This window comes from Nycticebus coucang, chromosome 7, assembly GCF_027406575.1.
Source record: "Nycticebus coucang isolate mNycCou1 chromosome 7, mNycCou1.pri, whole genome shotgun sequence".
Classification (NCBI taxonomy): Eukaryota; Metazoa; Chordata; class Mammalia; order Primates; family Lorisidae; genus Nycticebus; species Nycticebus coucang.
Window position 1 is genome coordinate 113647997 of NC_069786.1, and position 13860 is coordinate 113661856.

General features: G+C 43.9%; 1 protein-coding gene across 2 annotated transcripts in view; it reads left to right on the forward strand.

The window, feature by feature from the left end:
* SMARCAL1 (SWI/SNF related, matrix associated, actin dependent regulator of chromatin, subfamily a like 1) overlaps positions 1-13860 on the forward strand; it is a 58417-nt gene that overhangs the window by 10619 nt on the left and 33938 nt on the right. For both annotated transcript variants that reach the window (XM_053597481.1, XM_053597482.1), the window contains 4 exons: positions 1553-1603; positions 6908-7094; positions 10644-10794; positions 12651-12815. In XM_053597481.1, the coding sequence (XP_053453456.1) occupies positions 1553-1603; positions 6908-7094; positions 10644-10794; positions 12651-12815 (554 nt within the window). The remainder of the gene's footprint in view (positions 1-1552; positions 1604-6907; positions 7095-10643; positions 10795-12650; positions 12816-13860) is intronic.

Sequence of the window (13860 nt, forward strand, 5' to 3'; positions counted from 1 at the left end):
GAGAACAAGGTGTGGGTGAGTTATGCCACGTCAGCCTCAGATGTCCAGTATTAGTTCAGGTGACCCTTGAAAGGGAAATCATGACGATCTATGTCTGTCCTCAGGTTTTGAGATCACACTTAGAAAATGGTCTGCTGTTATGGGAGCAGGTGCAACTAAAATATTGATACCTGGTCCTGCTCACACCAGACACCTAAAAAGTGTGACTGGTTTCTTTGCCTTCACTTGTGTCTGTAGCTTTCCCATTGGCTGCCCTGCCACTGTCTATATTAAGCTGTGGGCAGGAAGTCTCTGTAGCCGTCCTGCATTTGAAATGAGCCTGCTTTTGTTCTTTCTATCAGGTTACTACCCCACACTGCCTCATTTTTCCCCAAAGTGACTCCATGTGTCAATGGTGCTTCTTTCTGGCCACCTTGCTTTTGAAATGACCTACAGGGAATAATTAACTTTTTTTGCCCAAATATTGTTTATCAAGACCAAGCTTTCTTGATTTTCTTAAAAGGCAGATTAGCAGAGAAACCCCCTTTATTTATATTTTTTATTTTTATTTTTTTTTTTTTGAGACAGAGTATAACTTTGTCACCCTCAGTAGAGTGCTGTGGCATCATAGCTCACAGCAACCTCAAACTCAGGCTCAAGCTATTCTCTTTCCTCCGCCTCTTGAGCAGGTGGGCCTATAGGCGCCTGCCAGAACACCCGGCTATTTTTAGAGATGGGGTCTCTCTCTGGCTCAGGCTGGTCTCAAATCTGTGAGCTCAGGCAATCTACCCACCTCGGCCTCCCAAGTGCTAGGGATTACAGGCGTGAGCCACTGCACCTGGCCCCCTTTATACATATGCAATGAGCCACTGTTGGCAAGTAAGTTGCTCCCCTTTCTTAACACTGTGTGTAATTTCTCCTACACTATACTAATTAGCAAATGACATAAGTACAACAGTAACAACAAGTGAGAAGAACTAACTTTTTTTGAGTACTCATTGTTTCTCAGACATACTTTTATAGCCATTTTACACGAAACTTACCTGTAATCCTCACTGTTACCTTGTGGGGAAGGGGCTGCAGTATCGTTATTTTCTAGATGTGAAACTGAGGTGTGGAGTGTTACCTAACTTGCCTAAGGTCACACAGCTGGAGCTGGGCAGAGCTGGGATTAGAGCATATGCAGTCCGACCACTCTGACCTAACGCAGCTTGTTTCCCAGGTATATAAGGGAGCTCATCTCAGAGCCTGCCTTGTAGAGTCGTGAGAGGCAGGCCAGGTGGTGTGAGGGACTCCTGGCACAGTTCCCTGTGTAGAGTGAGTGCTGGGTGACAAAGTCAACTCCAGTTGTCATGCCTGTCTTGGACAGTTAGGACATTTCTGAACTGCTAGGCCTTCCCCAGCCTGTCTCCCTATAGCACCTTTTGTCACAACCTCTACAACCCAGTGTTGTCACCATCTCTGCTTTTCCCTCCCAGTATACTGTGGGAACCCCAAGAAGGCAAGTACTCATTTACTGTATCCCTGGTTCTGGGCCCAGCCATGTTTGATAATTTATTTCTTTTCATTGCAGATGTCAAGACCAGGAAGTGGAGCTTTCTCTTAGAAGAACACAGTAAACTAAGTGAGAAACCCTCCTTGACTGTTTTATATCATGCTATTATTATTTTTTTTTTAAGAAACAGAGTGTCATTTTGTCGCCCTTGGTAGAGTACTGTGGTATCACAGCTCACAGCTCACAGCAACCTCCACCTCTTGGGTTTAGGCGATTCTCTTATCTCAGCCTCCTGAGTAGCTGGGACTACAGGCGCCCACCACAACGCCTGGCTATTTTTTTGTTGTTGTCATTGCAGTTTGGCCGGGGCCAGATTTGAACCTTCCACCCTCAGTATATGAGGCCGGTGCCCTACTCACTGAGCCACAGGTGCCGCCCTGTATCATGCTATTTTTTTTTTTTTTTTTTGCAGTTTCTGGCTGGGGCTGGGTTTGAACCCACTACCTCCAGCATATGGGGCCAGCGCCCTACTCCTTTGAGCCACGGACACCGCCCTATCCTGCTATTCTTAAACTGTAATATTCTGCAATTTAAATCTAATGTTTTAAATCTAATTTTTTACATTAAATTTAATGTATTTTAAAAGAATCCCCTGCTCCCTCTGCTGTGGTAACTTCAGATGCCTGAGTACAGGGTAAGTAAAGGTGAAGATGTTCTCCAGCAGCCTCATCCTTGTTTACTGAGAAGGTGGCTTTATGACAGTCCCTGCAGATGCAGGACCTCTTCTCTCACAGCGGGAGGCAGTGATAGGAATCCTGTCTTGATAGCAAGTATTAGAAGTGAGGAGGGTTTGTGGACTTTGGGAATCAGAGGTGAACTGAGATTGCTTAGCCAAGATGGGCGCTGCCTTAGGTGACCTCTAAGAGCAGTCTCACAGGCAGCAGGCTTCTTAGTGGGCTGAGTTCTGTCAGATGCAGAAGTCAAGCAAGGCCAAGGGCTTAAGCATCTTAACAAGCACTTTGAGAGTGACCAAGGAAAGCGTGTGAATGTAGAGATATAACTGTAAGAAGCAGCAGCCAGTTATGGTTGATCATTTTTCTTCTGTATGTTCTGCTTATTCTAATATGCCTGAGAAAAGGGGACATGATTAGAACTCAGCCTCTCCAGGAATGCCACTCCCTCATCCATCTGGCTGTACTGATTCTGCAGCTGGCACAACTTGGGTTCCTCCCGCTCGACCACCAAGGGCTTGTTGGGCCTCCCAGACAGAGAGCCAGCAGTGGGAGTGCTGAGTCATTGACCATCTTACCCATTGGGTGAGAGCTTTAAGGAGGAGGGAAAAGCTGGGTTCTTTCCCTTTGTCTCCCTGTGTGACCTGCTACATGACATTGGGTAGGTAATTCAACATTCTGGGTCCCATTTGTCTCTTCATTAAAAAAAAAAGAAAAGGAGAGGGGGATCCTTAATCTCTATCCACTCTACATATAAAGGAAGAAATTTTGATTCCTTGAGCAAAGACTGGTCATGAACTGCAAGATTAGGTTTGAGTACCAGGTGATACCCAGTGTCAGTAAATGCTATCTGAAGCAGAAGGGAGGGCTCAAGCCAGTGCTGCTACTTGGAACTTGTGGTTCACAGGCAACTATTTAGCCAATGCTGAATTTTTGATGAGAAATAAGAGTGAGTTCTTTCCTTCTCACTTCTTTGTCTTTCAACCAGGAAATGCATAAATATTAATATGTTAGCTATGAGGGTGTTAACTTTTATGGAACAATAAAAAGCACAGTAATACAGCAGTAGCAAGTGAATGTTATGTTGAAAACATGACTTGTGATTCATGATGTGTCATATAGTGGTTCCTAATCTTTTGTGGACCATGGACTTCTTGAAATATTTTATAAAAACAAATGTATTCTTTACTCAGAAAAGTATGCAAATAATGGCCACAAATAAATTTTTCACTTGCTAGTAATCATTCCATGGATCCTGAGTAAAGAATTCTAGATTTAGTTTTTATATGCTGTCTTGTCATTACCATGTCTCGTGGAAGGTAAGGCAGATCCTCCCCGTTTTAGAGATTAGAAAACACTTGCGCCCATCTCTATTTAAAAAAAATGGAAAAATTAGCTGAGCATCATGTAGGGCCCCTATAGTCCCAGCTACTCAGGAGGCTGAGGCAGGAGGACCAGGAGTCTGAGGAGCCCAGGAGTCTGAGGTTGCTGTGAGCTGCTGAGGCCATAGCACTCTAGCCTGAGCAACAGAGTGAGACTCTGTCTCAAAAAAAAAAAAAACACTCAAGTCCAGAGCTTTTCCTATTGGGTACCTTGCAGGGTCACGGTAAAGTCAGTAACAAAAGTAAGAATAAAATTGCCGTCTGTGTTTGTAACCTGACCCATTATCAAATTCAGAAGCCAGCCCTGTGAAGTCAGTAGTCAGGAAGGGAGACACTGCAGAGGACAGCACAGCTTGCTGGGGAATTGGCACCTCTCTCCTCACCCTGAGGTCTCTTCCTCGTGTGTGGATTAGGTTATTGACCCTAAGCTAGTGAACGTGTGCAGATGAGAAGGAGCCCTAGTACATGCCTCCCTGTTGATAAAGTAATGAGAATTATTTTCTTTAACTAAAGACATTCCTCTTCTCTCTTTTCTAAGTGCTGTGAGGCCTTTTGTTCCCTGTGAAGTTGGCATCAGGCCTTTTGTTTTCCCCTGACTGTCACAGTCCAGAAGGGCTCTCAATAGTCTTGTCTTGTCAGCTGCTATTTGAAAACATTAGCATCTCTGCTGTGTGGCTAGTAGTCTGCCAAAGAGCTGTTTTACAGAAATGACTTCTAGATGAGTCATGAAGCCAGACAGCACATGCCTATCATCTCTCAGTAGCAGGGAAAGGACAGTAGAGACAGATGTTGACGGGGTGGTGGCTTTCTCTTTTTTTTTTTTTTGTAGAGACAGAGTCTCACTTTATGAAGGGGTGGTGGCTTTCTCAAACACCCAGTGGGCTGAACTAGCAGCCTGGGATCTTGGAGTCAGAAGTTGGTAGGAGACATGGCGGATGTTGGTTTTGGAAGAAATGGCTGGAAGAACATAATGCCTACAAAGCACAGCAGTTTACCTCAGCTGGACTGTCAGCCCTTTCCTAGCCAGGAATTTGAGTTCTGAAGATCACGCGGATTAAAATGAAAATGGTTTCTGAAAGCACAGAGAGTGCTCAGTCTCCTGAAGTGTGCAGAAATCCGCATGTTCAGATTTAATTTAGAGGAATAAAATGGATTTTTGCACCAATATGGACAGTCTATTTTACACAAGGTTGAAAGCTGTCAACCTTACCTAATTTCCTCTCATGGTGATTCTGTTTGTGGAAACTATTTCCAGAAATAACTGGTACTTGTATTTAGTGAAGGGCAGAAATGAATTTAAGTATATTGAAAATACAAAGCAATTGAAGGTAGCAGTAGATAGCTCAGCCCTGTGTATTCACATCAGTATTTGCAATGGTAACCACTAGATGATTGTAGCAAGGGACTTTTGGAATACCTTGTGAGGATATTAAGAGAACATAGGATCACACGTGGCCATATGGAATAGAGAACTAACAACCTTAGAGTTTTAAATACTATTGGGTAGAAATAAATATGCTCAATTTTTCCTTTTAGTTTCTTTTGCTGGATACCTGGGGACAATTAGCCAATCGGGGGGTTACTCTGATTCTCAGGGTGCTATCTAAGAGGAAGAGGATAAAGAGCAATTGCAGATCTGTAAATAATGGTTCCCCTCGTAATTACATTTTTCAAAGGAAAATGATGAAAGGGAAGAACGTCTTCAAAGTTACAGCAGGCTGTGCTTGGTAGTTTAATCATCCACCTGCCAGGGATCTGTAGTTCCGTCATCTTTTCTCTGTTTTATTTTTGTCTTCCTCACCCCTGAGAATTATGTTTTATTCTTTTTCTGTTTCCATTTAAATAAAGGCCTTTTTTCTTTTTTTAAAATTTTAAAATCAGGTGAGACTAAGTTATTTCAAAGCAAGGTCAATGCAGTTAATTTGTTTTTGTTTTCCATGTAGATCCCAAGAAATTTATTTCCCCCACTCGGGAGAATGGCCCTGGATTTCTCCATCCATTACGTAGGGATCTAGGACCAGCATACGTGGAAGGAGAGTAAAGGCTGCTAAATATAAATCGAAAGAGTCTGAGTAATGTTCACTCTAAGTAATAGTTTAGACTCTAAGCTTAGCAGGTGTTAGTAAACTTTTTTTGTAAAGGGCCAGATGGTAAATACTGTATTTTAGGCTTGTAGTCCATGCAGTCTATCCCAGCTGCTCAACTCTGTCATTATAATGTGAGAGCAGCCAGAGATAATCTGTAAACAAATGGCAAGGCTGTGCTCCAATAAAACTTTATTAAAAAAAACAAAACAGGCAGGAGGCCAACATGGCCCATGAGCCTTAGACTGCTGACCTGTGCATTAGAGAATAGATAAGAAGCTACCAAGGCACCTCCTAGATAAAGGATTTTTTAGCTTCTTTACCACAGAAATCATTGTAAAACTCACCTCTCTCAAGGGGAGATATTTATTCTCTTATGACAAGGCCCCCAAATGTACCTTTTTATCAGTTTCTGGCCTTTACATAGACTCTGCCTTTTGTTGTTGTTTCTAAATTGCACCACTGACCTACCAGTCTTCTTGGAAACACCTAACAGCCTCTCCATGCAGAGTGTGAGTTTCCTTGCCTTTTGATAGTCAATAACTTAAAGTTCTCTGCCTCCTCAAACAGCAAAACCATCAAGATAAAAACATAAGGGGAATGGAAGGAAACGACAAAATTTATTCTGTTTAAGACTTGAACTTTTCTGGGTCTTTCTAGACTGATTCTTTTTTTTTTTTTTTAAGAGTATGGGTTCTTATTTTTTGAATAGGAATACTGAGATAACTTTTTAGATTTCTTCCAGGGGAAAAAAAAATCAGCCTCAAAAACTTTTATAGTTCTTTTGAGTATCAGTGGAGTATAGCAGATCATTTTGGCATTGTTACTTGTTTCTTATTTGCAGAAATTAAGGAACAGAGAGGGAAAACTAATTGTAATAGTTCTCTAGGTTCATGTCCTTTGCCTGGGATGTAACTGGCATAAAGCAGAATTTCAGTTATTTAACTATGTGTCATGAATCCCCTTCTCTTTCTGCAGTTCTTTTGGGAATGAACACTCTAGCTAATCTGTGGAATAGACTTCTGAGATATACTGTGTTATGGTCCATTATTTCAGTCCTAACACACATCGTCGACAGAATTCTTTCTGATCACCCATGCAAGTTTCAACTTGCTCAGCTTACGATTGTTGCTAGTAGGCCTCCATTTGTTTCTGTCCACACAAATTTTATGTTTCTTAACTTTTATGTATTGCAAAACTTTCAAAATGACCCATGTACACCTTCATTCTTTCCAGTTAAAAGTGTTCGCAGCCTTCCACAAGTTCAGCTGGATCCTCTGCCCACGACTCTCACCCTGGCATTTGCTTCTCAGATGCAGAAGACGTCTCCTCATCCCATGGCAGATGTCCCAGAGGCAGACCTTTCCCAGGTGGATGACAAGCTCTTGTCTAATCTGATGCCCTTTCAGAGAACTGGAGTCAAGTAGGTTCTTGGTCTTCCTCTCACCCTCTCTTACGTGAATCTCATCATTCCCCACAGACTGGGTTCAAATGCTTCCTTCTCCTTTTATGAACTCTCATCTTCCACAAACATCTAGAAGAATCTAAGCATTAAATAGCCAGGTGTGTGCTGTTACCAAAGCCTTACTGTAACCATTGATTTCGAATTCCATGGGTGAACCAGGAATTGCAGATGTGCAGAAACTCAATTCAAACTAGCTTAATGAAAGAAGAGATTTCTGACTTGGCACCCATAGCACAGTAGTTATGGCACCAGCCATATACACCAAAGGTGGCGGGTTTGAACCTGGCCCGGGCCAGCTAAACAACTGCAACAACAGCAAAAATAGCTGGGTGTTTTGGCGGACATTTGTAGTCCCAGCTACTTGGAGGCTGAGGCAAGAGAATCGCTTAAGCCCAAGAGTTCGAGGTTGCTAGAAGCTGTGATGCAACGGCACTCTACCGAGGGTGACAGAGTAAGACTCTGTCTCAAAAAAAAAAAGAAAGAAAAGATTTCTCAGTGTATGGAATAGAAAATCCAGTATCTCTAAAGATCTCATTAGGACTCGCCCTCTCTCAGCTCCCTCTTCTTAGTTGGCTCTGTTCAAAGCCCAGGTGTTCCTCCAGTGTGGTAACTAGGGCCACTGGCATCCATCAGCTTAGCAGCCTATGGAAGCGCTTTTTTTCCTGATGGTTCTGACACTGATGTCATTGTCAGAGCCAATCACTGTCCTTGGAGGCTTGAAGTCTTGTTGTTGATAAAACTGGGTGATCTGAAGTCAGGGGGTAGGGTCTGTCCCCAAAAATACTTCAGTGGAGAATGGGAGGTGTTTTTTTCTTTTAATTAATTAAATTTTTTATTATTAAATCATAGCTGTGTACATTAATGTGATCATGGGGCACCATACACTGGTTTTATAGACCGTTTGACACATTTTCATCACACTGGTTAACATAGCCTTCCTGGCATTTTCTTAGTTATTGTGTTAAGACATTTATATTCTACATTTACTAAGTTTCACACATACCCTTGTAAGATGCACCGCAGGTGTAATCCCACCAATCACCCTTCCTCTGCCCATCCTCCCCCCTCCCTTCCCTCCTGAGAATGGGAGGTGTTGACTCTCCAAAAGAAACTCTCTCTTATTAGAGAAAGAAAAAAATAAACCATTTGTGTCTGACTTGTCTTTTTTCCTAGAGTTTCCTGGGAGAAGCAAAATGCTTTGCACTTGCATTCTCTTGAAGTTCTGAAAGAGGAAGTTCTGATAGTTCATCTAGAAATAATGTGCATTAGAGCTGTTAATAGGCAGTGTGGTCAGAAGTAGAGCATCTGCTGCAGGGGTTCGAGCTGACAGACTGAGACGGACTGGCAGCTTGTGGCCTGCTTGTGGTATTTGGTGGCAGTTGTGTGCCACACTGTACTGTGTGTCCATGGCCCCAGCTCTGCCTGCCACTTGTCTTCCTTTCCCTCCCATCATCTCTCTAGGTAGTGCACTTTGCAAAACTTCACCTCACTTTGCCATTTCAGCCCTTCATCTGTTGAAGTGTCCTTGGGGCCTTGTTTTAACCAAGCTCAGGGTATTTTTTTCCTTTGATCTGGCTTTGTCTGGCCCTTCATGAAAGCTGAGATAAAGGTTGCCCAGTCCCCCTGGGCAGCCCCTGTCTTCAGTATCTTAAGTTCTTCATGGCTCCGTTGGGGACTGTGGTCCCACGTGGTTTTGCCAGTTAACTTGCTAGACCTGAGGGAGGCCATGTGTGAGGCACCCAGGGCAGATTTTGTTATCTCTCAGTGGCTCGGAAGCTGCCACTGGTGCTTGTAACCTGTCTTCAGAACGTTCTGGAAGCCTGTTGATTCTGTGTTTTATTTTATTTTTTCAAATGTAAGAACTACAATTGCATATACCTTTAAATTTATGGAGCAAAATCTCTTAGAAATATTAGCATCCTCTAATGTCTAAGTGGTCCTTTTCCTCACACGAACGAGTTGAAGCTTGGAAAGATAGTCATTTGCTTCCAAAAGTAGGTTTAGGGCTTAAATCTGTTTTCGGATTTTGAGAACAACATTTTTTCTATTATACCAAACTACCTTGTAGAGGATGACAGTCCAGGGTTTTCCTTTCTTTGTTGTCATTGTTTGGCTCCTTTGTTCCTCAGTTGAGCCACCTCAAGGCGGGGAAAAAGGAAAGAACGTGTAATTCAGAGGGCCTGTTTTGCTTTGAGGATGATGAGATGGATCAAACATCTGGAAATTATAAATGGTGAAGCTGAGCAGGCTGAGACAGGAGCACTTGAAGGATGTGGGGTTCTTCATGGGCTTTGTTGCTCAGATGCTGCTTATCCTTTCTGGTGGCCAATTTTGTAAATAAGAAAGCGGGCTAAAGTAGTAAATCTTTGACACTGGTCCTGCCTGCATCAGTCTGTGTTGTGGGCTGATCCCAGAGATGGTCTGGGAGAGTTCATAGAGACAGAGGTGAGTGTGCTGGGGAGGGTGTGGTGGCCAAGGTGGGGCTGCAGAAAGAACAGATCCCTCTCACTTGGGGCCATGGCTGTAGGGAGCACAGGGAATTGCCAACACATGGCACCTGTTGGCCCTGGACTGCCTATGAAATCTCCTGCTTAGTTCTCTGTCTTTGGAAACAATGTTTTCAGGCAATTCAGAAAAGCCAAGTGCAGCCTCAAGTTCTTGTCACCCTACCATCTATTGATTAGAAGAGGCTACATTCTGTTTTCCCTGTGTGAGAAGGAAAAAGAAAAGAACTATTCTACTGGCTTATTCACAGATTTATGAGCCAATGTTCTGTTTCTCAGGAATTCATTGAGAGAAGACAAGTATTTGGCACAGGGCACCGCACATCTGGCACTCAGGGTCCTTTTTGCTTTTTTCCATGATTCTTCAGGTGATTTGAGCAACTATTTTTATTGTGTGTCTTAATTATTTTTCTTTTTGTGGAGTGCTAGTTAGGATAGAAGCACATAAACATGACCTGAAGAGCTTGTAGATCTTCTCCCTGTGTTTTGACCACCATTCCACATTTTCCCGGTTTTGACCTGCTCTCTCTCTTTTTTTTTTTTGTTTCTGAAAACAGAGTCTTACTCTGTTGCCATGGGTTGAGTGCCCTGGCATCATCATAGCTGATAGCAAACTCAAACTCCTGGGCTCAACGATGGTTTTGCCTCACTCAGTCTCCCAAGTAGCCAGGACCACAGGTGTCCATCACAATGCCCAGGTAATTTTTTATTTTTAGTAGAAGCAGAGTCTGGCTCTTGCTCAGGCTGGTCTCCAACTCCTGAGCTCAAGCAATCGACCTGCCTTGGCCTCCTAAAGTGCTAGGATTACAGGCATGAGCCACTGCACCCAGACTGCTCTCTCTTTTTTGTTTTATTTTCCCCCTTATGGCTCCTGCTTCTTCCTCTTTGGGAGCAAGCCTTGTGGTGAGCACGGCTGTCTGGCTTGTGCAGTGCTCACCCGCTGCACGTGAGGACCGATTAAAGCCCCTGGGAGCCGTGCTGACCTCACCTTGTCTGCTTTCAGTTTTGCCATAGCAAAAGGAGGCCGCCTGCTGCTTGCTGATGACATGGGCCTGGGGAAGACCATCCAAGCCATCTGCATAGCAGCCTTCTACCGGAGGGAGTGGCCACTCCTGGTGGTGGTGCCGTCCTCCGTGCGCTTCACCTGGGAGCAGGTTAGTTCTCTTGTGCTTTGATTTTTTTCCCAGAAGTGTTTCCTCAGTGTTAGATTAATACAATAGTGGTTTGGAGACAGGGCCTAGGGATCTTTAAGGATCTGTCTCAGGTAAAGGCAGGAAGAGAGATAAGATGGCCTCCTGAGGGCAGGCTATGGTTTTCTGAACTAGAATCAGGTTATACCTTTAGGGAAGAAAGCCAAGGAGTTACTAGCCTAGGGACTTAGCTCCATCTCTGTCAGCAGACACTTCCAGTCCCTCTGCGTCCCTGCTAATAATACTATTTATCTGTATCACACTTGATTTTCAAAATATTTTTACCTCCTTTGTTTTCCTTAATCCCGTAACAGCCATGTGCAGTAGACACAATAGACAGTAAGCCAATTTATAGATGAGAAAACGGAGTCTAAGAGAGGTAAAGGCCGTGCTAACAAGGAACCACCATAAAGAACCTTCAAGTCACATCTGCTCACTTCCTGGCTCACAGGTTTTGCACTGTGTAGAGGGTGGTGCGCGTGGGGTGTCTGTGTCTGCCAGGAAACTGGGTGGATGAAGAAGCTGACGTGAATACTGTGTTATCACTCACCCTTGAGTTTTTTCTACCATAAATCAGGAACCAGAGTGGTTCTGTGAAATCAGTAAAAATCCTTGTGAGCAAACTCAGAGAAGAAGGAAGACGTAACCCTTCGTCCTTAGCTTTTTCTGGCTTGATGCGACTGAGATTGGCCTTTGGCTTCTTCACAGCGGGGCTTCTCCCTAAGGCCTCCATGAGCCACTCGTGAAGAAGAGGCAGCTCCGCCCGCGGCTGGTCAGCCTGGTGCCCAGATTTTCCATGTTAACTGAAGAGGAGGCAAAAATCCTAAAACATGTTCCTGTCCTTGAGAGCTGATCTCTGCTGATGCCAGTAGAAAGTAGTCATCCAGTACATTTTTTTTTTTTTTTTTTTGTAGAGACAGAGTCTCACTTTATGGCCCTCGGTAGAGTGCCGTGGCCTCACACAGCTCACAGCAACCTCCAACTCCTGGGCTTAAGCGATTCTCTTGCCTCAGCCTCCCGAGTAGCTGGGACTACAGGCGCCTGCCACAACGCCTGGCTATTTTTTGGTTGCGGTTTGGCTGGGGCCGGGTTTGAACCCGCCACCCTCGGTATATGGGGCCGGCGCCTTACCGACTGAGCCACAGGCGCCGCCCCAGTACATATTTTATATGTGTTAGGTTCCTACCTCAGCCTCAGAAATGGTGGGTAAAAGTCACATAGATGGTTACCACTGCTCTCAGTATCAGAACTGTCAGTCCAGGCAGGACAGGGCAGCACCCAGACACTGGGACACTGCCATGGAGCCACTGCGGTGGCCTACTGGCTGCAGGCACTGGGTTTGCCTAGAGCGGGTAAGATTGCTAGAGAGAGAATGTGGATTTGAAATTGTAAGACTGGTGACATTGACATCAGTAAACACTTAATCGTTTGCCTACAGTGGTCCAGGCTCTGCTGACTTCTTTATAACATTACCCTTAAAAATAGTCCATTCTTTCCTTGTAGAAACTGGTGGTCTAGTTGGAGATAACAGAGCTGAGACCCACGGGCACCATGAAGTGACTGCTGAACAAGAAAGGGCTTGTCCTGTCAGGAGCATATGATGGGGTGGGTGGGCGAGAGGAAGGCATAGGTGATGGCTGTTCATGGCCGTAAGGACCTCCAGCAGATGCAGGAGGACGTGGCATGAGGTACCAAGTTTATTTTTCAGAGCATGAAAACTAGTCCACATGAGAGTATGCTGTTGGCGGTGTGGCTGGGGTCACAGCTGCATTACTGTGCCAGGTTGTCATTGTGGTTTTCCTCTCTCCTGTTACCCATAGGCCTTCCTTCGGTGGCTTCCATCTCTGAGTCCAGGAGATGTCAACGTTGTGGTGACCGGGAAGGACTGTCTGAATTCAGGCTTGGTCAACATTGTCAGTTTTGATCTGCTTAGCAAGTTGGAAAAACAGCTAAAGCTAAAACCCTCTTTTAAAGTTGTCATCATTGTAAGTGACTTGGCAGAGTCTCCTAAGTATTTTATCTATTGAAACTTTCTTCTCAACAGCTCTAAGAACTTATAAATCTATAATATCATTGAGCCTCACTTACTTTCTAGGAGGATAAAAATCATCTTCTTTATTTCATGGGAAACTGACATTTCATTTGTCTCAAATAGCCCTTTGCTATCCTGGCTACATATTAGAATCTCCTGGGAGATTTTTTTAAAAACATGACTTAATAGGTCTGGGCTAGGGTCTCCTCCCCGATGTGAGTTCATGGATGGGGCCATCTTGTGCACCCCAGATGATCTGATACTCAGCCACCTGTCAGTACTGCATGTGTCGACATTTTGTTGTTTTTACAAAATATGTTGTTCGCGAAAATATTATAGGAGCTTAGAAAAGGGAAGGAGAAGATACAGTTACTGACCTCAGGGGATCTGTTATGTTTTGGACTAAGAACCACACTATGTTCTTAGCATAATTAAGTGCTTATAGTTTATCAAAGCTATACAGGTAATGAGCCTTTTGGGGAGTCATTTCTGGTTTGGCACAAATTCAAGTGTGGCTTTGAAACAATGTCAGTGTACATGCCAAATGAAAACCTTAAAAGAAGTTTCCCAGGATAATAGTGATTGCTGTAGAGTGTGGGGAATGAACCATGCCTTCATTTCTTGAGTGTTATCTTGTAAGGGAGCATATATATAATCACTGATCTTTCCAGTGGCCCCTGAGCAGGTACTATCCGATATCCTTGTGAGTTATCTATTTCACAGGTGAAGAAACCAACAATGAGAGGTGGTCCATAATTTGCTATGGGCACAAAGCAAGCAAGTTGGAAAGTTATTGATTAAAGCAAGGTTGCACCTGCCCTCAGAATTCTTCTTTTTCTGTTTATGACTCATGATTTAATCTGCCATATGATTTTTGGCAAGCCACTTACTACCAGCATTAGTTTGTTCTTCAGTTAAGTAAGAGTTCTGTCCTCTTGTTTTCAAAAAAAGCATTGTAGGAAGGAACAGAGTCATGACTCTGAGGTGTCACACCTCAA